General features: G+C 33.7%; 2 protein-coding genes and 1 pseudogene across 2 annotated transcripts; 1 reads left to right on the top strand and 2 right to left on the bottom strand.

Annotated features, from left to right (window-relative positions):
* Positions 1-6,001: 6,001 nt before the first annotated feature.
* Positions 6,002-7,927, bottom strand: LOC145610732 (cation/H(+) antiporter 15 pseudogene; annotated as a pseudogene).
* Positions 7,928-14,399: 6,472 nt separating this feature from the next.
* LOC145611553 (uncharacterized protein ycf23-like) lies at positions 14,400-16,898 on the top strand. Its single transcript, XM_081666896.1, has 9 exons — positions 14,400-14,699; positions 14,942-15,007; positions 15,114-15,188; positions 15,395-15,457; positions 15,563-15,622; positions 15,745-15,834; positions 15,947-16,054; positions 16,158-16,280; positions 16,408-16,898. The coding sequence occupies exons 1-9, from the start codon at positions 14,490-14,492 to the stop codon at positions 16,540-16,542; spliced, it is 930 nt and encodes a 309-aa protein (XP_081523022.1). The 5' UTR covers positions 14,400-14,489; the 3' UTR covers positions 16,543-16,898.
* A 937-nt stretch (positions 16,899-17,835) lies between these two features.
* LOC145612321 (uncharacterized) lies at positions 17,836-23,212 on the bottom strand. Its single transcript, XM_081667688.1, has 6 exons — positions 23,084-23,212; positions 22,798-22,974; positions 20,204-20,261; positions 20,059-20,103; positions 18,402-18,482; positions 17,836-18,223 (listed from the first exon to the last, which is right to left on the bottom strand). The coding sequence occupies exons 1-6, from the start codon at positions 23,149-23,151 to the stop codon at positions 18,167-18,169; spliced, it is 486 nt and encodes a 161-aa protein (XP_081523814.1). The 5' UTR covers positions 23,152-23,212; the 3' UTR covers positions 17,836-18,166.
* Between the last annotated feature and the right edge of the window lie 1,669 nt (positions 23,213-24,881).

The following is a 24,881-nucleotide window of genomic DNA, read 5'->3' as shown; positions in this document are numbered from 1 at the left end:
TATTTTATTGAGAACCTTCTATTAAAGTTTCTTTAACGAATTATGTTTATTTCAGGGTTTTTTGAGAACCCTAGGAAGATTAAACTACGTATGAGTAGCAACGTTGCACTCTCGCTTGTAGATTGCCTGCAAAATATTGAATATCTTATCAACAATATATTCACATCCAATGATCATGGTAGTCACCGAAATCTTGAAATGTAGAGAGAAGTTAGAGATTTATACGAGACACTTTGTCTACTTTAAAACTATGGATTAACCTTTTATTGAACCATTTGCTGATTGTTGATTGGTCCACGTGGTAGAGGTAATTTTACCCACATCATATATGACTGAGAACAATTTGAGTATGTTGTGATAGAGGTAAATAGAATTTTGATCGGTCCACGTGGTAGAGGTAAATAGAATTTGTAAGGGTAAAAAAATATGTTGTGATATTAAAATGTTAAAGATTGGAGCTAAACTGAACTGAACTAAACTAAACTGAAATGAATTGTTTATGAGAGAAGGAAATTAGGAGCTGATTTGATTTGAACTGAACTAATTGAAACTGTACAGAACTAAACTAAATTGAAATTAAGCTGAAGAGAACAATCCCTAATTAAGTTTTAAGGTTTAATGGTATAATTGTTTCTGCACTATTTTGACCAATAATCTCTCTTTTATAATTCTATTAGTAAAATTCTGAAAAGTTAATGTAATGAAAAAAAATATATGTATTGAAGTACTTTTATTTGCCTAATATATTGTTTAAGAAATTAGGGGTGAGTATGGGTTCGGTACTCAAACCATTAACACTATTGGTTTTGATAACCGATAACCAATAATGAACCGAACCAATAATTTTGGATTCCGAACTTTGCATACTCGTATTTTTAGATCGGTTATTGGGTACCCAATATCTAATTATGAAAATTTAGACTTTATAATTTAGTTAATATGATATCATTCTACACTAATTAACAACAATATCATATGATCTTGAACAAATTACTATTAATATTGATTAGCGCAGTCTCATCTTAGAGCAGTCTCATCTTAAGACTTTACTCCATTGCCACAACAATTTTTTATTTTATTAAATTTAATTTTTTTCTAATCTATAATTATGTTAAGACTCCTTAAGACTCGATAAAATTTATCTCTTCAATCGCTCAGACTCATTTTTTTTACATATAAATTAAATTATTAAAGTTTTTTTTTTTTTTAAAAAAAAAAAAAAAAAAAAAAAAAAAAAACCTTATTGAGTGTAAATTGAGTCTTGAATTTTCAAGACTCCACTTCAGATTTAAGACCAAACTTCATAAATGCTTAAAAATAATAAAGTCTCGTCTTATCTTACTCTTACTAATTGTTCAAATTAGGCAAATTCTCATGTGGAGTTTTGTTAGGCGAATACTTTCTCTTTAAAGCAATGGATCTAGGTTTAGGTACTAGTCTCTATAGACTCTCTACTAACACTCCTGTGGAAAAACTAGGTACATGAGAAACATGACTACTACAGTACTACTTCATGCTTGAGTTGCTAACTTATTACCTTAGCTTGTTCTACTAACACTGCCTCGTTTACTTGACTTCCTTGTACAATTTTGCGCAGTACTTTGAACTTCCTTTGTTTGTTCTAATTTTTTTTTCAGAAATTGTTTGTTCTAAATTAATGTACTCCCTCCGTGTTTTTTTAAGTAATGCACTTTGACCGACACATAGTTTTAGGCAATTTAATTGACTTAAATAAAATAAGAGGTAAGTGGAGTAGTGGAGTATTAAAAATTTGTAAAAGAAAGATAGTAGGGTTAAGAGTTTATTGAAAAGTAATGAATGTGAGAGGAAAGATAAGTAATAAAAAAGTAGTATTGGGTTTGGGTGGGGACCATGAGAGGAGAGAGATATAATATTTTAATGTATTTTTTTGCCACAAAAGGAAGTGTATCACTTAAAAAAACACGGCCGGAAATGGAAAGTGTATCACTTGAAAAAACACGGAGGGAGTATGGCATATGCGTCCATATAGAATTATCGATCTTTGACTGTAGTCAAAGTTAATATATATAAACTTATGTAAAGTTACAAATTTTTGCTAAATAGACTTATCTATTAACTATTACTAAAACAGAAGATGATGACATCATCACTGCCCACGTGTCGTTCTCTTAATAAAAATTTCCGCCTAAATGCAATGATGATGTCATTTTTTTTTAATATTTTTTTTATGATCTCCTACATTAAACTATGAGTTAGATGACGTTGAACATATATTATATCATAGTTTTGATAAAAATAAAAGATTTTAAGTGACAAAATGTACGTAATGCTTATTTATATTTATGTATAATAGTGATTCATTATTATTAAAATGTACAAATTCAAAATAGTTTTATATAAACCGTGCATCGCACGGGTATTAACCTAGTTTTAACTAAACTAAAATATTATGAGTATTTAAATTTAATAGAACTAGTTAAACAATGAAAATAGTATAGTGTACCCGGGTGCACCCGAAAAGAACATTAGACATATTTTAAAGAACATGGGCAAAAAAAAAGAACATTCTAGTGTTTGAAAAAGAACATACTTGTATTTGACAAAAGAACATGTTTGTGTTTGACAAGAACATGACATTACAAAGAACATACAGTCTTTACAAAAAGAACATGTTATTTTTCATGGTTATTCGGGTAGTTGAACGTGTTTGAAAAAGAACATTATATTTGATTAAAAAAAAGAACATGTTTGTGTTTGACAAAGATAGAGGTGATCATTGGGCAGGCCGAGTCAAGGTTAAATAATCAGCTCACTTATCAGGTCGGGCCAATTTTTGGGCCAAAATTTTTGTGCCTAAACTTGGTCCGACCGTGCGGGCTTTTCGGGTCAAGTAAAAAAGTCAACTAAAATACATAAAAGCACATTCCCAAACCCGCCCTATAAATTAAATTTACGGGCCGGGTGCGACCCAATTTGGGGGGGGGGGGGTGTGTTGAAAAAATTCGGCCCAAAACCCGTCCAAAATCAGACTGGGCCGATCTAATTTTGATCACCTCTAGCCGATCTAATTTTGATCACCTCTAGCCAAAGAACATAAGGTTTTTACAAAAAGAACATGATAATACAATAAAGAACATGTTCTTTTTCTTGGTTACTCAGGTGAATTTTTTTTTTTTTTTTTTTAAAATGTACATACATTAAAGAACATATTGTATAGTGTAAAGAACATATAGTTCAAACTTAAAGAACATAATAATCAAACTTAAAGAACCTACTATGCACGTTCTTTAGAAATATGTATAATGTTCTTTTTTTCGCCTATATTCTTTTAAATATACCTAATATTCTTTCCAGGTGCACCAACCACACATTAGTTAAACAAGGATACAAGTCTTTTTTTTTTTTTTTTTACCAAAAAAAAAAAAAAAAAAGTAACCCGTCAAAAAAAAAAAAAATGTTAGGTCAACGTCAAACCGCAACATCCCACGTTTGTTCTCCACTCCCTTCCCTTTCCCTCCCAGTTGAGACCCGCACTAGTTCGCGTGAACTTCAGTTATTGTACCCCCTCAGAAAAGACAAATCTACCCCTAATAAAACCCTAAAATCTCAACTCCTACCCTCCTTCAACCTCCATAAGTACACTTAAACCACCATCTCCAATTTCCACCCGTTACTCCCCCTTCTCTCTAAACCCTACTTTCTCTCTCTAAAACCTTCAAACTTCATCAATGGCAACGATGCCGATACCGATGCCGAACACAACAACAAAGAAAAACTGGTTCATGAAAAGATTAATGAGCAAAGAAGCATGGAGATGGAGAGTACTAAGCTCAAAAAACCTCAAATTCCGTTGGAAGAGACTTGGTACTATGAAATTCTCCTTTTTCCATGATTTTCTCTTCAAAATTGTCTCTGTTTTTGAGGCCATTTTCCTCGTTTCTAGCCTCTGTTTCTTCTTCCTCTGTTGCGGTTGCCATTTTTGACCAATTAGTTAACTTATTTTCTGTAAGTAACTCGTTCATTCGATCAATAGTCAGGGGAATTTCATCGATTTTCGACGTCGGATTTCGGAAAATTGACAATTCAATTGAGTTTCCTCTCTCTAAATTATTTTTTCTGTGAATTGTAAGATTTATAAATTCTAGCAAGTTAGTTTGATTTTTCTTAGTTGTAATTTTTTTTTTGTGTATAATTTTTTAGCTTCAGAAATTTTAGTTCTTTTGCAATCTGTAACTTGTAAGTTGTAATTTATTTTTTATATCAATGGTTTTCATGCTTTATACTTGTTTGTTTCACATATAATTTTGTATTTTCATTAGTTTTAACTTTTAATACGTAATACTCAGATTTTTTGGTTAGCAGCAAAATCACTCAACTGTGTAATTTTTGTAATTGTCACATTAGTTCAAATTAATCATTATCATAGAGCGAGCAGGCGAACACATTTGAGTAGAGGGGTCAAAAGCACACCTGACCCGACCCGATCCGAAACCAATCCGAAAAATATCCGATTCATATTTGGACTCGTGTGGGCATAATAATTTAGTAAAACTCAACTTTAAAAATTTACCCAATCATATAAGACCCGATCCGATTATCCAAACTGACACCCTTACATTTGAGCGCACTTCTTTTTACAGGAAGTCACAGAAATGGTGTGCGGTCACAGCTCACAAGATTATTGGGTATAGTTTTCAAATTGTCACGTTACTAGTTTAAATTAACGATCATGAAACGAGTTTATTTGAACAGAATTGCTGTGCGGTCACAACTCACAAGTTAGCAGCAAAATCATTTGACTGTTGGAAAAGTTTTCAAATTGTCACGTTATTAGCTTAAATTAATGATCATAAATCGAGTTTTATTTGAACGCACAATTTAGTCGAAATTACAGCGAAGAAGAACGTGTAAGGTTAAGCAAGAGATCCGTAAGCAAATTTGTATAAGTTGATTGAATAATTAAGAATGTTGAATATTTGGAGTAATGTCATTATCAGAATACCTTGAGTAATTAAAAATTAACGTTAGGGAGGAGTTGAGAGACCGTTAAAAGAAAAGAATAAAAGGAGCAAACTTTATCTTTGACAAATTCTAGAAAATTAAGACAGTTACAGTACATCTGGGTCTAGGCTGTCAAAAAAGATTCCAAATTTCGTTGGCTATTTTTTTTTTAAATAAAATAAAATCTTTTTGTTTCATATCTTTTCTATTCTAGAAGAAAATTCCAAGTAGCATCAATTCCCATCAAATATAAAGAAAAAGTTAGGCTGTTGAAAAAATTAACTTAAAAAATGAAAAAGAGATGATTAACGTAAAGTAAAGAATTTCAAGGAGGATATATTTCTGTTTCTGAGGGGGTGTGGAAGGATAGTGAATATAGTCTTTGAATTATTAGCACATTTTCATTGGGTATGGTCGCGTGTTAAAGAGTAGAGTAATATTTATAACACTGACAACGTAACCCTTTATTATATTGATTGAGTAACCGCTAATAATACTAACAATAACCCTTATAACACTAAGTAACCCCATGGTGGCTGACATATAAAAGTTAATGTTGAATTATAAAAAACAGTAATAAGCATTGGTAAAAAATATATTAGTATCACAAAATATGATCATATCAAATGTGATTAGGATATTGTATACTTATGTTGACAATATTATCACTCTAAAAAGACTTAAGGTACTTTGTGTAACATAAATTAGTAGAATTTTCAATGATGACACTAACAATTGCTACAATGAAATATTTTTTTTTAAAAAACAAAATGACCTAAATTAAGATCTAATCACACAAATTATCTTCAATGAAGCTGATATGGTTAATGAAAAAAAAGACACTAATGCCCCTAGTCATACCTTCTTACAAGTCACAACTCCGCAACCTCCACCACCACCTTTACCATCATCAGACTTAAGAGTACAAGGAACATCTCACACAACTTGATAATGAATATAGCAAATACAGTTACACATATTCAAATATATGATCTAACAAAACAAATCATTGTTATTTCTAAGAACTAATAATAGTCACTTTTTCTTCTTCACTAGACTTAACTACAAAATTTTTCTGACTTAATTTACTCGAATATTGCTGCATGACAAGCACTGATGCAGTAGAGGTGAATTCAGATGTTATCAAAATGTCTCCTATTGCTCCCAACTCTTTAAACTCACTCCACTTAACTAAACCTATTGTTGGAAAAGATAACCTTGATTGACCTTTTCCGACCATATACAAATCAAAATCATGACCCATTTCCCTCAATGAAGTAACAATTTCTCCTGGACAGTTAATAAATTTTTCGATGTAGCATATCGATCTGTCATAACTAGTTTGTTCTTGAAAATCCATTAGAAATTCATCATCAACTTGGATCTCCCTTGACTTTCGTGCTGATATAGTAAGGTTTTCAACCTCAACATCACTATCACCAAGATTTAAATAGTCTATAGGTTGATCAACAGAAGTTAACTTTTCACCTTCTAGAAATCGAATCACTGTTAGGTTAACAGAGGAATGCCCTGCCATCCTCCAAGCATATGTCAAGGCTTCGCGATCATCACAACCACCTATGTAGATCATTGCAATTTGAATGTGTTCACAACCTTGTCCATCATCACTATATATTTCGGAAGAGGAAGACATGGAATTCACTCTTAGTCCACGATCCACGAGCAAAGCAACAGAACACGGAGCCACATCTAACACATTTTGGATCACACCTCCAAATTCTATATTAGTATCTTCTAACTTTCCATCCACCCCTTGTTGTTTATGAAATGGAAGGATTATGAGGGATGCATGCTTATCCTTGGCAAGACTACATATATCCTCATGCATTGTATTAATAGGAGAAACAACAGTATAAACTTTTAAAGATGATGTAGAATTATCATGTTGATCTATGTATTCATTGAATTCCTTGATTATTTGGTCTGACTCAGCCCTTCCTCGATCACAGAAAAACTTGGAACCAAGGTTCCAAAAGAAAGACCCTTGAGATTCATGTTCAACAAGCATCGCGGGGGCATGACCTAAAAGTTCAATAAGATGGGTTACATGAACTGATGCAGGGTGTTGGACTGTAATGTTTGAAATCTCTAAGAGGTTTATGATGCTGCGGACATTCCTTGTGCTATGGATACAAGTGACTAACTTAAGCTTTTCTGAAAAATTTGCTCCTTGTAAACTTCTTTGATCATACAATTGAGAAGTTTTCCCTATGCGCTTGCAAATGATTTTCATTATAGGTTCCACCAAAATTGTTGACAAAAATATTGTGACGAAGAGCAAGGTATACGAGTCACCAGATAAAATCTGTAAGTGCAAATTTATTGTTTAGTAAGTAATTACACTTTCGAGTTAACCCTATATATTGTATAAATAAATCACCAAATTAAAGCTAGTCAAAGTAAAATATGCAATAATGTAAAAGTCAAACTGTTGCAAGTAAAAAAAAAACCCGGAGGATGTACATCTTAAGTTATTTACCTTTCGTTGACGTCCAATATTAAGGAGGACTAATGGAAAGAACCCCTTAGAACTTAGGAGAATCCCTAACGGAAACCCGTCAACAAGTGGTACATTGCAGATTAATCCAATTAGAAGAGTGCATATCACTTTAGTTGCAACTGCAACTATTATAACCAAAACATACTTGGAATTTACCAAGATTACGAAGATATCCACCCCTATTCCTAACACCACAAAATATAGAGGCATCAAAATACCATCAACACAATCTTCCATCTTTTCTATCAATGTTTTAGCTAGATTTCCCGGCGGAATAATCCTCCCCAATACATATGCGCCGAAGATGAAATGACAACCAAGATAGTCAGTTAGAAGCCCACAAGCCAAGACCAGAAACAAAATCATATGCACCACAAAATTGCTATAGTTTTCACCCTCTGGTACATTAGCCGTAATCTTCATAATCGCGGGTTTGATAGCCGTACAACAAAACACCGTGTAGAGTACCATAAGGAATAAGATGTAACATGTGTATACTATATTAATACTATTACGATCATTGGGAGAAGCTGAGAAAGCTGTAGTAATATTAATGAGAACCCAAGTGCAGGAGTTATTCAATAAGCCTACAAATAATGCTTCTTGTCCCAAGCGTGTGCACAATAGCTTAAAGTTGGTTAAGATAGGAGCCAAACTTGTGAATCCTGTCGCGGTTATAGTAGTCCCCCAATATATGCTTACGATCCCAACAATGTAAGATGTGTTACCTTCCTTGATTAGCAATATATACAAGGCACATCCAAACACAAAAGGAAAGAAGACTACTAAGAAAGAGAGGTATAACATCTTGGTTCTACAATGAGAAATAGGAGTTGGATAGACTTGTAGAGCTTTGATAAATGTTGCATAAAGAAGCCCCAAATTTGCTAGCGCCTTGAGAATGGTGAATGATTTTGATGGTAATATTAATTCTTTGAGCTGATAATGGACTAGATTCAAAATAGATGGACTGAGTATCAAGGATGTCTGTCACAACAAGATTATGGATTATAATTACCATTAAGCACTACTGCACTAGACATGCTGAAAAAAGTGCAATTAGTTTTAAAACAAATGAAATATGAAGTATAGTAAAAATTCATCTAGCTACTAACCACTACAACACCAGTATTTGAATTTTCAAAAAAAAGAAATAACACTAGTCTTATGTCTTACAAAACATTTATCAATATTTAAACCTTCACTATTTTTTAAGGTAATTTTTACCTTATAAAAAATTCCCTTGTATACATAATTATGAAGAATATTGAGGACTTAAATGTAAAAAGAATAATTATAACTTCACTAATTGACAAATAAAATGTACTTTTTTAGAATTTTTTTTTTAATTTGTTGGTAACTAGGGTGGCTAAAACGCAAAATGTGCGAGCCATAACTAGCAATATTCGGAAAGCTCTTTCGATTTGGCCTTACATACATCACAACTTTAATTGTTAGTAGCATTAATGTAGGAAATAAAATATGTAAACAGATTTTTCTTTAGAGGTATAAATGTCTGCACACTATTCTTAAGAGTTTTTTTTTTTTTTTTAAAAAAAAAAATAGTTAATCAAATTTAATGAGGATAATTAAGTAAATAAACATTTTAGAGGGCATATTTGTTAAAAAAAAATTCATTAGAGTTATTCATACTTTTTAAAAAGTAGCTAAAATATATAAAGAATTTTTTTAATTTGAATGGAGAGCTATAAAGACTAATGTTTTACAAAATATTATTGGAATCTATTTGATTCATTTGTTACTACTTGTATAAGATAAGATAACTTACACAATATATGTTAATGTAATATGGAATTTCCAAATTATTTGCTTTTTTAAAAGAGAAAAAAGAAAGCCAATTCATAGAAAAGTACCATCAACAACAAAATTGATGAAAATAATTCATACCAAAATATAAGATACAATCCGAGGTTGACCAAAACGTTGACAAATGAGAAGGAGGCCATGATTGATGCCAATGGCTACAGCCATCTGTAGTACGAGATGTGGAACCGGATCCTTCAAAGGATAAACATTTAATCCCCAAAGTTGGTCATGATTTATTATATCGGCATAACATATTTCGTTAGATTTATGGGTTTGATGGGTGTAATTATGACTCATTTTCCCAAATCTAAGGACACATAATAGGAGGAAGATTGAATATATGAAGATCAAACACAAATAATCATAGGAGATTGAAAAAATTAACCTAAAATTGTTCAAAAAAATCTTAATTATTCTTATGCTAAGGGAGGTAGGGATGTGATTAGTTGTTATGGAAAAATTTATTTGTTATTTTTTTAATCGAGAAAGTTGAAAGGTGATTATACTTTTAGCATTATTATGAATGCGCCATAATTAGTATCATCAACGCGTTAATACTCTAATAATAAGAACTTGTTTACATGTATATGAAGTACTAAAACTTAATATGCACCAAAAAAAGTACTAAAACTTAATGCATAACAATGTTCACCTTTATACACTATATTTAGGAAAAACATATACATAATAGATTAATAGGTTATTATAATGAGCTATAATAATTTGATGTTTATTTATACTAATAAATACATGTTACCTATTTCTTATAAATGAGATTATCAATTCACAGATATCAATTTACACCAATTTTGTATTGTTTAACAATAACCATGTCATTCTTTTTGTAGTCCTATTTTTTTTAAAATCTATTGATTAAATAATTTACCGTGCAGTTTTACAATATGAGCTTAAATAAACGAGTTATAACATGTATCGAACATGCGCATTGAAAACTATGAATAATGTTAATAGAAATAAAATCTTTCATTAATGAAATCCTTTCTCTTCTTGTCAAAAAAAGGGAGTGAAGAAAATGTGTCCTTCGGCCAAGTGCATATTTCAATAGTTGGTTAAGATACTTACGGAGCTAATTGTTCAATGACATCAATTTATCCAAATGCCTACTAAGGGTCCTTCCTTTGCCTACAAAATAGGATACCAACACCCCCTTACTATTCTTCAATTAGTCATTAGTTGTATTTATTTATTATTACCCACCTTACTAATTTACCTATAAGTTTTGTTATGCAATGTTGGTATGTTTAAAATTTTATTTATCCAACTAAGAATTGATGGGAGGACCATAGAGTATAAGATGAATAGAACATGTGAATTTGGGAAGCAGGTAGAGTGAAGCAAGAAAAAAATATATATATGTTTTTGGTAATTTTAAGATTGAGGTTTGATATATACTTTAATGAAAAAATAATTATCAATATGTGCAATGAGTTAGCAAAGATAAAAATTTAACTCATTCTTTAATTGAAAATTTGTTGTATGGGAAATTAATAGAGGTGTCAAAAATTGACGCGATTTGAGAACCCGACCTAAACCGGCAATGAATAGAACATGACTTGTACCCGAACAATGGTGTGAATCTAGTAACCTGTAACCCAACCTGTACCCAACCTGATGTCAACTGACAGCCCATTTGATCCAATACTTTATGACCTGAACCCGAACCTGCACCCAACCTGATAGGAACCGTCAACTGATTTAATCCGACCCGACAACAATCCGAATCCGAACTAGTACCCGACCCAAATAGAACTTAAAAACGGTTATAACACAGCACAACATGTTATTGACCCAAGGGAAGGTTTAATAAAATTTTATATACCTTTTGTTCAGCTTATATACTGGTACAATTTTGTAAACCATCAATCCTAAACAACATATTGGTATAATTTGTTCAGCTTATATACCTTTTGTTCTCTATTAATTCGTATGTTGGTTTAATAAAATATTGATGATGTTTGATCAAATTATGCATGGTGTAATTATATAGATTTAATACTTTACCACATTAATATTTATTCGAATTGAACTTGAATCAAAACCAAGAATGATCCAACTTTAAGATTATCCGACTAAAAATCATCTGACCCAACTCTAACCCAAACCCAAATGCACAATCTATTAACCCACCCAAACCCGATTTAACACAATCCGGACATAAAATTGACCTGATCTGAATTTGACTCGAATCGAACCCGACCTATACCCGAAAGGGTGAACGACCCGGAGTAACCTAAACCAAAAATTGACCCGACTCGAACCTGAATCTGATGTGATGCTAGATTTACCCGACATAACTTGATCCTGATTTGACCTGAGACTTTGATTTGACCTGATCCAAACCCGACTTGAATACCCAAATTGATAGCTCTAGAAATTAGTAGAGAATTAGAACAACAAAGGGTGGAAATCAAAGGTCACGTGACTAGAGTGGGTGGTTAATGCCAGAAAGTAAGATTGTTTTCGCATAATCAGCAATTATCAAATTTCAAACCAAACCCGTCTAATTACTCGAACCAACTGACCTAAATGAGAATCGAACCGATTACAAATCAATTTTCCGAAACCGAAACCAACCCGTACCGTATTTTATTAAACCTGATACCAAACTGATCTGAATAATGTTAAACCGTATAAGAACCGAACCCGTTAGCTAACCGAAACAGTTCTCTACCGTACCAAAATATAACCGAACTGAAAAGAACCGAATTGTTTTTAACCCGAAACCGTTACCAACCCGAAACTATTTGAACCGAGATAAACCGAACCGTTTATGAACTGGACTGCTTAAAAATCGAACCGTTTACAAACCGCTTACTATAAAGAGAAGATTAAAACCACGTTATAAGGAATTTTATATGAAATCTAATTATGCACACATGTTTACTACATTGTACATTATTGTTTTCACTACCTTTTTTTATGTAAATATGGACTAAGCAAAAATAATCTTCGGCTTCTCTTTAAACGACATAATCAAAGTGCTTCTTATTTTTCACGGAATTATATTAGACCAAAGCTAGCCTAATGAAATTCTTATGATGTACTATTGTAATTCTCGAAATTTATAGAATGAGATTATTGCATCCTTTGTTTTTTCAAAAACAAATTAAAGTCAATACAAAAATTATTGTAATAAAGAATATTATTAGGATTTTTTCACATTTGCTACAACCTAAAACACCTAGCTTTAGATTTGCTGCCGTTTTAAATTATATTTTTACTTTGCTACCGCCTAAATTAGAGTTTGTTAGATATCACTACCACTCAACGGAATCCGTTAGGATTTCCGTTAAGTTTCTTAAGTTTATTATAAAAAAAAAAATTAAAAAATAAAAAAAAAGTTTAAAAAAAAAGAAAAAAAACCCAGCCACCCCAATGCCACCGACCCCCATCCCCTCAACTGCCGGTCTGCCACCCTCCCCCCTGCCGGCGACCGGCGCCAAAAGATTTGGCTGGCAGCGACCTCACCCCCTCCCTTTTCCCACCCACTAAGCCAACCCCCCTCCCTATCCTTCCCCACGAAGCCAACCCTACCACCCACGAAGCCGTCCCCCACCGAAATCAGCCCCCTCCCCATTACCCCACCGGAATCGAACCCTAAACCCGAAATCACCCCTAACCCTAAACCTGAAGCCACCCAAATGAATTAAGGGTTTGTGAATTAAGGGTTTGCAAATTTGGTGGTTTAGGGTTTGTGAATTAGGGGTTTGCGAATTAAGTGGCTGTGGTGGTGTTGCAAGCTTCTGCGAAATGGTGGCTGCGAATTGAGGAGGGACTGCAAAATTGGTGGCGGAGCTGGTGTTGCGGGTAGGTGCGAATTGGTGGTTGCATGATGTAACGGGGAGGGGGCTGAATTTGGTAGTGGTTGGCTTCGGTGGGTGGGGGAAAGGGAGTGGGGGTTGGCTTTGTGGTGGGGGAAAAGGAGGGGGGTGGTTAGCTTCGTGGGTGGGGGAAAGGGAGGTGGGGTCGCCGGCGTCGGCCGTTGTTTTGGGCATCGGCCGCAGGCAGTGGGGAGGGGAAGGGGTGGTAGTGGGGTGGCTGGACGGTGGTTCGGCCCCATTGACGGAAATTGTAACGGTGTAAGGCATGGGGTAGTAATTTCTAACAAACTCTATTTAGGGTGGTAGCAAAGTTAAAATTTTTTTTAAAACGGTAGCAAATCTGAAGTGAGGTGTTTTAGGTGGTAGCAAATGTGAAAAAATCCATATTATTAACAATTTATAAATTGAAAAAGAAACTCAAAAATTTCTAGCTTGAAAAAGAGGATTTTTTTTTAAATTAAAGAAACTCGAAAACCGCACAAATCTTATGTAGTTAATAGACCCAAAACTGAACCGATCCGATCCAAATAATGTTAAACCGTATAAGAACCGAACTCTCTCTATAGATCGAATAGTAAAAAATAGAACCGAACCGTTTCTAACCCAAAATCGTTTTCAACTCGAAACTGTTTGAACCGGGAAAAAAATCCGTTTACACCGAACCATTAACAAACCGCAACCCGTTTGCACCGAATCGTTTACTACCCCAATTGTTTACGACCTGAACCAAATTTAAACCGCTCAAAAATAAACCAAAACCGAATCGAATCGATAATTATTTCAAACCGAACTGTCAAATCGTTTTGATAATACTATGCACAATTATTTTTGTTTAAAGTTTGTAGTTGCTAGGATCTTTGAGAAGGTCATTTTGTGTCCCACTGGTGTTCCACTAAATATGATTGGTTCTTAAAATATTTATTTGCCTTTTAAAATTTGAGAAGTGGGACCTTGTAATTATTAGAACCAATAATATTAAGTGGAACACAAATGAAACATAAATAATGGAACAGAGGATTTAAACCCTAGAAAGTGTTATTTATATACAATGTACAATTATTTTTGTTTAAAGTTTGTAGTTGCTAGGATCTTTGAGAAGGTTACGTTCTACTACAAAAAGTGTTATTTACATTTTAGGAATTTCCGATAAGCCCAATATTTGATGCAAAATATCAACCCAAGCTAAGATATTACATTATTACTATTAGTAGAGAAGTTTTAAGGAATAGAAAACAGCCAAAACATATTTCTTATCTCTTAGACCTCTTCTATCTATCTTCACCACTTCTCTTTCCGCTAAACTGAAACCAAAGAATATGGCAATGTCTCTTCAAATGGGTCTTTCTTCTCCTTCTCAACACCACCTCCTTTTGAAACCTACTCACAATCCTCTTTACACTGCTCGTAATTCTAAACCTCAAATCTCTTTTACTCGTACTCGTACTCGTACTACTACTACTACAGCACTTCTCTCATCTACCAAAGAAGCTGTTTTGAAGGATTTTCACCACAATAGAGCTCTCAAGGTATATTCTCTTTGTTCCGAATTAATTGTCATATATGCCAAGTGCTATAATGGAATACTGCTATATTCTCATACTTGGAAAACTAGTCATCTTTTTTACAATAGTAATGGTTTTTGATTGAATGTTGTTATATAGCTATTTTTAATTATGGCAGGTTCGTATAATGTGACAACTAATTTCGGACAAAACAAGCATTTGTGACAAAATTATCAAATTAAAACACTTTTTTTTTTCCTTTGTAGATTATCTCTGGTTTGCAGAATTTGGACAGGAACAATGTAGCTTCTGTTGTGACTGCTGCAGATAAGGTAATAGGATAAACACTAAACAAAATCGTCTCGATTAGCCAAGTTAAGTGAGCAAATACAGTGAACAAGCTTGTTGCTAAGGTTTGATACTAATACACACATACAGGGAGGAGCAACTCATGTTGATATTGCCTGCGACGTCGAGTTGGTGAAACTTGCTGTCAGCTTAACATCCCTTCCGGTAATCAATCGCCTACTCTTCTTCTTCTTCTTCTGCTTGAACGCTTTAATCCCATAAGTGGGGTTGGCTACATGAACCAATGTGAGGACTTCCTAGGAGGTCACCCATCCTAGACTACTATCAATCAATCGCCTGCTAATGGAAAAATTGTCAAAACCTCAGCTCTTGAAGCTCTTATTAACAAACTAGTAGCTACATCTTTGCAGGTTTGTGTTTCTTCTGTAGATCCCTCAGCATTCCTAGCTGCTGTTGAAGCCGGCGCAACAATGGTCTGTTATCTATGCAAAATCTCCCAGCCTATTCTTTCCATTACACAAACAAAAACAAAAAATTGAAAATGCAATTACACAAACATTGCTTGATGGTTGTTGCAGGTGGAAATCGGAAATTACGACTCATTTTATGAGATGGGCAGGATTTTCTCTCCTGAAGAGGTACTGGCTACATTGTTCTGAATCAGAAATCATAAACAGAATTTTGACATTTCTGTCTAACTTCCTTCTTCCTTTTAGTTTCGAAACTTTTGTTGCGACTCTAATTACATATTATTATGCAGATTTTGAAGTTGACAAAGGAAACTAAACAAATCCTCCCAAATGTGACCTTATCAGTCACTGTGCCGCACACCCTAAGCCTCCCTGAGCAGGTAAATAAATAAAATTATTTTGTGTGTTTATGAGAAATAAATATAGCCTTTATTTCAATCGTTATACTTCAAATATGTCCGTTGCTTCTGCTGTTGATGATCGATCATACAGGCCAGGCTAGCAGAGCTCCTGCAGCTCGAAGGTGCTGATGTTATCCAAACAGAAGGGGGGAAATGTTCAACACCTTCAAAACCCGGGGTTTTGGGTTTGATTGAGAAGGTAGAATCCCATCATTATAAACTTTTAGGCAACAAAATGAACGACCAACAGATATGCATCATGAAAACTAAAATGCTGGTGGCTTAAACTGTCATAATTTCAGGCAACACCAACGTTAGCAGCTGCGTATTCAATATCCCGAGCAGTTACAATTCCTGTCATGTGTTCTTCTGGCTTAAGCGCTGTTACAGCTCCAATGGCCATAACAGCAGGGGCTGCTGGTGTCGTAAGTCAACCTTACTCCATTTCGTCAGAAATCTTCACTCTTTTGACAGTGTTCTTCAGACTAAATTATCAGTGGGAGACAGAAAATTTTTCACATTATTAATTATTTGTTTCTCTTAAAAAAACAGGGTGTTGGCTCAGCTGTTAACAAGCTTAATGATGTGGTGGCAATGATAGCTGAAGTTCGAAGTCTTGCTGATGCACTGGCCTCAACTCAGAAGCAAGCGAATCTGGAGCAAGAGAAAACTCTAAAGTGGCTGTGATTAGCATTGCCTAGTATATCATCATTGAGAGACACAAAGTTTCGGGTTTCAGATTAGCCTAGCAAAATCAGTCATTACCTTTACCACAGTTCAAGCTCTAAAGTGCCAGAATCTGAATATATTTTTCACTACTAGGAGCAACTGCGTAAGGAATGAGACAGCTATGTCATACACATATCAAGGTTACCAGGTTATAAAATAGAGTATGGATAATTGGATATCAATCTTTAGTGATAACACAGTTTTCTCTGTCTAGGATGTACGGAAAAAGTTGTTACTTTTCTTTCAATAATGTTGGTTTAACATCAAATCTCCGCAACTTTTATTATTGAGCTAAAGGGTCTCTTTTGGTAGAATCATATTTTTACATATGATAATCACGAAATACAAGATAATATGACAACTAATTTGGGTCCTTAGACAAAGAGAGTATCACATTATAATTAAGATAGCATTTGCATGACCTAGGTTTTATATCCTTATATAGAGTACAAAAGATTCGACAAAGGTGTTTGGTAAATGCAAAGTAGCTTTTACTCTTTTAGCAAGCTTTTCTATTAACCATCGGCTTTTTAACATGGTTAAACAACTAAAACAAGTGTTTGGCAATGGGCTATTTGGTTGGTTAAAAATTCCCTTTTCACCGATTTGAAAAGTAAGTCTTGCTAGCCTTTTGTTTTACATCCTCAAAATTACTCTTCTCTTCTCTCTTTTCACTAAAACAACTAAAATATAATTAATAAATTATAGATACAAAACAACTAACATATATTTTCCGATATCTCATATCTATAACAATATAACCTCCGTTCCTTTTTGTTTGTCTCCTTATAGCCATTTGTACGGTAAAGGCCCTTATCACTAAATTATACAGCTTTCAAAACAGAAACTCTACTACATTATTGATTATTGTAACAAAACAAAACAAAACACAACAAAACAAGCCTAAAAAAAGAGATGCTACAATCGGCAGTAGAATCCAAAACTCTCCTTGCCCATTAATTAAATACCGAAACATCATAATATGAATAAATCCTTCCTACATTATCTTAACATGTGCTTTTAATGCATATCACTTTGTATGTTAAATATGGAGTATAATATAGGTACAAAAAGTTGCAGGAATTGATAAGAATCTACCACAAAGTCATATATGGCGCATAATTCTCAAATGAAGTAGCATCTTTGAAGACATTCGCAACAAATACGGCTAAATTTAGACCCAGAATGGCCAGAATCCAAAATCTGGCAGACTGATCTTATAGACATAAAAGAAGCAAATCCTCATAAGATTCAGACTATATGCCTTCAGAACAAAATTTAATATTCGAATCTTGATCATCAAACCATAAAACATGGTTCAAGACATGAATAAGCAAGGGTGTATTGGTCACCCAATGAGCTTTTTACTTATCATACATGTCCCTACTACATAACCACATCACACTATTTGTTCTGATTAATACGAAATAATAATCTGCACAAAAATCATATACATATCTAGACAGATCTTCACTAACCGCTTACAAGTCGATGTACAATAATTCTTCCTAGCTTTCTGACATATTTGGCACCAATTTACTTCTCCTGCACCTATCATCTGACTTTTCACTTCAACGTTTGGTTATTCAAGATCGAACTCTGATTCTGAATTCTCAGATTCTGCACCCTCACCACTCTCCTGCAAGAAAATCCAATGCTATTTTAAGGCACAACGAAATCCAAATTTACATATACTTAAAAGTAAGCAGGACAGAAACAGAAATAGTTGTATATGAGAAAGTATAGCTTCTTCAAAGAAAAAAAAAACAAAGAAAAAAAGGAAAAAAAAGAAGTATAGTAGATTAGTAGTAGTATACCTTTCTTTTGATGTATTCTGCCATTGCCCTGTCAAACTTAGCTCGTTTTTCAGTTGCTATATCGTAGTACTTCACTTTTTCCTGATTAAACCAAAGAACCAACACATTGTCATGCATTTATGGTAAAGAAGCAAGGATAAAATGATAGATCACAGTAAGGAGTACTGAAAAGCAATAATTCAATCACCCAATTTCATCCTATTATCAGCAAGTCATTTAAGAAAAATATCATCTACGTCCCTAAACAAAGACCCCATATCTCTAAAAAGTAAAAACTCATCCCATATAAAGACCAATTTCTCATTTTGGGTTACTAACTTCTTTTTTTTTCTTTAACAATCAGAATCCCTCTATCACTTCCCCAAAAAACGATACAACTATTCCCACTACATTATATCATACTCAACTTTGTAGAACTACTCTTCAAAAAACTTTTGCCTTGGAGATATAGGGTCTTAAAAAGGAACAAAGGAAGTACAATTTTACAAACATGACCAATAACTGCCAATACAGACCGAACATATAAGACATTTGCTTCATTTCACCCTCTCCTCAAACCCACTTGTGGGCTGAGTTGTGGGGTTGAGACAGTAGATCAAGTTTCTACACTGTTGGAGAGTAAGAGCCAGAACAGAACAGAAGTCCATCAGAAGTTTATGTTTTCTGACTCACTCTCTACATACAACTCCATATCCCAAACTTCTAGTAACAGTGAAAAAACAAACTCTCTAAGCATCTCCTTGAGATGGCCACTACTTAGCTCTGTTTAGGCATTGGTTCTGTAAGATCTTATTGGCCCTATTTCCAATTTGACAAAGGCTGAAAGCATCACACATGGAAGCTGACAAAATCAAGATGCTAGCCAAAAATACATAATGCAAGAATCTGTGACAACATCAAATTTGAGGAAGTGACCCTCCACAACATTTGTTTTACGATATAGATCCTGAATTTGGTGACTTATGGAAAGATTTATTTGTTACTCTATTAACCCTAAGGTCCTTAACCAGCTATAGCTGGATACTTATGATTAAAAGTGATAGTAAAAGTATATAAATATTGATAAAAATGCTATGATCATAGCATTGCAAATGGAAGGAAAAAGATATGCATACACATTACACAGAGTAGAAAATCGCAGGACATGGAGATAGCCTTTTCATGTTATTTATTTGTTACTCTATTTCCTCCCTTTTCAGCACCTCAAAAACCCATCTATGGTATCAAGGTCATGATCATCACTGGCATACTGGCAAAAGTGCAGTTCAAAAATCAAAAGGACAAGCAATACAGTGCTGATTACGCAAACAGAAATATCACAGAACAAAATATTCCAAGAGATCATATTCCTATTAGAAATGAAGACACTGGAATATGACAATTTCATAAGACATTTTTTTGAAATTAAATGGAAAGATGGACATCACAACCAGTCAATGTGGTAAGTGGTCACCCTTGAATAAACCTCACCAGACCCTAACTTAAGCAATAACTCACCAACAATAATAACCTTCAAGCTCATTCAGTAAACTGCATCGTACTTAAAGTCATATTTCATTTAAGTATGTCAGAAATGAGCTACATGCACTAGACACTCTAAATTTAAAATGCAGTGCAAAAATTTTGCTGAAGATTCAAACTTGAAATGTTGAGTTACCTCATAAGTCATAATCTTCCATTTCTCTCCACAAGCTTTTCCAATCTGTAATCAGAAGCATATTAATGTGACACAAATTCACAAGTAAAAGCATTTTAGAACTGAAAAGAGAAAATAGAAAATATGAAATATATCAGCTACATACATCACGCATAGATTTAACCTCTGGATTCTCTTCCTGGTATCCTCTTCTGAAGTCTTCCCTTAAAGGATAGAGTACCAAAGTAAGTATAGAGTTTCAAATTAATTTAGCACTTTTTCAAAACACATAACTATTCAACTCAAAAAGGCTTCAAATATGATAGTAGGTAAATAATCTCTGAATAAGTGAATGATAGTGTCAGACATCCACATGACCAAGCCATCACATTCGCTCTATAGGCCGGTAATCTGTCCAACCCGATAACATGTTAATCATAACCCCGAAAACACTCATACTTTAATCATCTACTTTCGCAGCTAACAACTTGTTAATAGCTCACGATAACACAACCAACATCTACTACGTCAGATCCACAACTAACGGGTATCCCTACAGGCTACAACTACGTGTTGCCAAACAGGGCCTAATTTTGACATTCTGAGCAAAAGATTCTTCTGACTTATGCACTTATCTAGTGTAAGCCATAATATAAGGCCAAACCTTTTTCATGCATTTTCATATGCTCAAAAATGTAAGTGATGTTGAATATAGTAAAATTGGAGCTTGTTGGTATCTGTTGTTCGAAGGTGCTGGCAAATGTGGCAGTAGTATAGGCAGGCACTAGTAGTTTTTTTTTTTCTGTTTGCTTATTAATACATGAAACTTTCTGTTTTAACTAATGCAACTTTATCATTTGCAGTAAGAAGTTCAAGCTTCTATGAATTCATTTTTTTTCTTTTAATCGCCTTATTCTGTGTTTCAACAGTTTTGTATCAGTTATTGCTCTTTTGTCATTACCTAGTGGTTGCACACAATATATTATTTGCTATACTTAAGTGACTTGTTGAAAGACCAAGGACAGGTATCATATCAGCCATAGGCTCTCCCTAGTCCTTACATATCAATAAGAACATTACCCAATGTCTCTAAGGTGCTCCATCCTTGTGGGATGAGGGTCAATTCTATAAATCCCCTTAATCCAATAAGCAACAAGCCAACAACCATTGGCTTCTCCTTATGAAAAAAGAAATGTCAGAGATTTGATGAGCCATTTTGATTCGCCTATTATAAATCCAAAAGCCAAAAAAGAATAACTTGTTGACTCCTTCAAAAATGAACACAAATACGTGCTCAGCCTATCAATGGGATTATAAATCCTATAACTAGTAGAACTGCAGGAAACTACTTTTGATGTAATATATATATTTTACAAACAACCTACTTCATATATAGCCCACAAAAAACCTTTGAAAATCACTGTCCTATTATTAACTTGGTTATACCATTTGGCATTATTATGAGTTTCATACACTCTGCATAGCCCATAAAACCAATTTCCTTCCTATTCTTTCTTACTTCCTCACTATTAGGGTTGGTTTTGTGGGTAATATTTAACATTTTGATACTCACAAAAATCATCATATGATGTTGTTACTTGAAATATTGTTCACACGCACTTGGAATCCAAAATCCCTTTTAGCACATAATCAAATTCTCATTTTCAAGGTCCAGAGTATCCTACAAAAGCTGTGATCTAAACTCAATTACACTAAGCAAAATCTCATTTACAAGTTCAGCATGAACCTACAAAATCTATAGGCTAGTGCTTCACCACACTACATTATCTACCATTAGAGTGTTCAGATTTATGCCTGAATATGATTAATTCATATACAAGATTAGTACATTGCTGTCCATTATCACATCATCCACATCTCAGTTGGTTACTGAGAAAGCTCAATGACACACCATACCGTCGATGTAAGCATTTAACCATACCAAAACGAACGCATCAACCAAGAGCTTGAAGCTTACTTAACTCAATCAACTACTTGTAAGAGGCAACATCATTACCTTTAACAAAGTACATTGAGATATTGCCATTAACTAAGAGTATAGTACACAAACCTAAGCATAAAAAAAGCAACTTGTAGGTCTTGTATACAATAGGCGAATAGTGCATTATATACAACAAAATTACTCATATTTAAATTCATTGTATAGTATGCAAGTTTTTTTCAAAAACCAATTAGACAACAAATACAAACTATTACTCAACCATTGCGACAGTAGCACTATTAAATTTTCAATTTTCTACTTATACTCTATGGTACTGGCACTCTTCATTTCACCTCACGTACCCGTGTGGCCGATTCAGATACTCGATACTCGGACATGGGTATGACACTGGGACACATCACGTTAAGTTCAGAATCATAGAATTTTTTAATAGCCGAGTTGGATGTTTGGACACGTACTCGTGTCATACATGCGTATCTGAGTCCAAGTAACATAACTTACAGGCCTTACACTACGTTATGTTACTTACCAATTTACCGTCTAAAATACAATAATTAGCACATTAGAGTTCATAAACAAACTACATGGGCATGGTAAAATTCCTTAATTAATTACCAAATTTCATATAAAAGTCAATTTTACCACAATCTGGCCTAATTTTACTCATAAGCCTTTATACTAAACCGCTCATACACAACTTAAAATCACCCCAAAAAAATTAAACAGAGTTACAAACGTCATATAATAAACACAAGTAGAATGAAAAGAAATTAACAGAAAAAAGGATAGGAATTTACAAGAAGAAGAAGAATGCAGTAGGTGGCTTCTTGGGCTTATTGGGATCAATTTTTTTCTTCTTTAAAGACGATTTTGACCTCTTTGATGAATTGGGTCTTGCTTCTTTCTCACCTTCTTCTTCATCCCTCGATTTTCTCAAGGAATTTTGTGATGATTTTATCCTCAATGTAATTTTTCTAAAAAACAAAAAATTAGAAAACCCATTAACATGAAGTATAATAATTGCTTAATGGAGCATTGTTAAGCAGCTAAGACTAAGGGGACTATTAAGTGAAGGAGAAATACCTGTTTGGCGTTGTATTAGTTGTTTCACCATTGATTGATGTAGTAGACTTTGAAGCTCTCTTTGCCATTTGATTTTTCCTTTGCTTCAATTTTACGAGGGTACTGCTTGTGCAAAGTATGAGAAATGAGCAAATTCATACCCGTCGTTTCTTTTTTTTTTTTTTTTTTTTTTTTTTTTGGGGGGGGGGGGGGGGGGGGGGGGTACAATCGTCAAATTATTTTTCTGAGTGCAGAATAATTGTTGTCTATTCATGCGCAAAATTATAGGAGAAATTAGATAAAATAATAAAATGTGAAGAAGCAAAAGCAATGGAGAGAATTGGAGGAGAGAAAATATGAAATTAATAAATTCCTTACTCTGTTTTTTTTAGTTGACACCTTCCTATTGTCACGCTTGTCAACGCATATTTTTAACGATTAATATCTATAATTATCAACATTGTAAAATTATACAAAAGTGGATATTAATAAAATATACATTGAAACGATTCAAACAAGATCCCACATGAATATGTTTTATGGTATCTATAAACCACAAAAGCGAGTCAAAGCAAATATTGTCAAAATCTCTTCAAATAAGGAAATGGAGCAAGTATTTAAAAACGGCCGAAAATGAAAAGTGAAACAAGTATTTAAAAACGAAGGGAGCATAAAATTCAACTAGAATGGTTCCAAGGACACATTTTTTTTTTTTTGAAAAAAGTCTTAAAGGACATTATAAATCAGCACAAGAATTTCTTTTTCACAATTTTTTTTTTCTCAAATAGCTATTATTTGTTAAAAATAATGGTCATTATTCATTATTTGAAAAATGTGTATTCATAATCTCATTAATTTTTTTAAAGAAGTTTTTATTTTAGTCTTGGAACTAAGGAGGAATAAAATTGGGAAAGAAAAAAAAAAAGTGACGTCAAAAATAGTTTAGGCGGAAAAAAAAAAAAGAAGTTAGACATGTGTCCGGTATCTATCAATGATGTCAACATGATTTGTTTTATTAATATTTAATAAAGAAATACAAGAGTTGGACTAGCTAAATTATCTTGATAAATGGTATAGGGGTAAAGTCCTCATTTTTTATAGGCAAAAATTAGCCTCAACACTCTGAAGTATGGGGCTTGGGTGCACCCAGTACCCTATACTTTGCGTAATAGCCAAAACACCACAAACTAATCCTATTTTTTTGCTTGTTTCGAGCATAATTTGGATCCCCAGGTTTCAAAATGACCCCCGAAACCTTTACGGGACATTTTCCGACACGCAAATCGAAAAATAAAAGTTTAATTCATCGGCTCCGGCGAAAATGGTGGCAAGTTGACTCATTAAAGGTGCGTTTTGCACCCAAGCCATTAGTTTTGTGGTGTTTTGGCTACTACGCAAAGTATAGGGTGCTGGGTGCACCCAAACCATACTTCAGAGTGTTGAGGGCAATTTTGCGTTTTATATAGTGAAAAGTATTTGAAAAAATTACCCAGAATAATTCGACTTTTGCCTCATCCGCCCAAAATAGTCGCACCTTTCGATTATTTTTTAATAATATGAGCTTTGATGTCAATCTGCTCAAAATGGTCTCAACCGGTTAGGTATGTGACAGGCTAAAGTCGTAATCACCTAATCAAAAATAATTCCTAAGTCCTCTAACTATGCAGATAGGGAAGAAGGGTCGAACCACAGGGAAAGAAGTCAATTTATTCCTAATTAATTAAGAGTAATCTAAATTATCAAGTAACCAATTTGTTGTTAAAGGAACTATACTACGAAGAATATAAGTAGGGAGAAATAAACGTAGGAGAAATCAAAT

Source organism: Chenopodium album, chromosome 24 (assembly GCF_948465745.1).
Source record: "Chenopodium album chromosome 24, dcCheAlbu1.1, whole genome shotgun sequence".
Taxonomy (NCBI): domain Eukaryota; kingdom Viridiplantae; phylum Streptophyta; class Magnoliopsida; order Caryophyllales; family Amaranthaceae; genus Chenopodium; species Chenopodium album.
Note: the sequence above shows the minus strand (reverse complement) of the source record. Positions and strands in the feature narration are given on the sequence as shown.

Bases quoted from the DNA above. Each gene is read 5' to 3' on its own strand.
- LOC145612321 (XM_081667688.1), bottom strand. From the start codon at position 23,151: ATGGCAAAGAGAGCTTCAAAGTCTACTACATCAATCAATGGTGAAACA. The intron at 20,262-22,797 runs GTAAATTCCTAT...CTATCCTTTAAG, and splicing joins ACTGCATTCTTCTTCTTCTT to GGAAGACTTCAGAAGAGGAT. The intron at 18,224-18,401 runs GTATACTACTAC...ATTTTCTTGCAG, and splicing joins CAGAATACATCAAAAGAAAG to GAGAGTGGTGAGGGTGCAGA.
- LOC145611553 (XM_081666896.1), top strand. From the start codon at position 14,490: ATGGCAATGTCTCTTCAAATGGGTCTTTCTTCTCCTTCTCAACACCAC. The intron at 15,008-15,113 runs GTAATAGGATAA...ACACACATACAG, and splicing joins TTGTGACTGCTGCAGATAAG to GGAGGAGCAACTCATGTTGA. The intron at 15,623-15,744 runs GTACTGGCTACA...ATTATTATGCAG, and splicing joins GGATTTTCTCTCCTGAAGAG to ATTTTGAAGTTGACAAAGGA.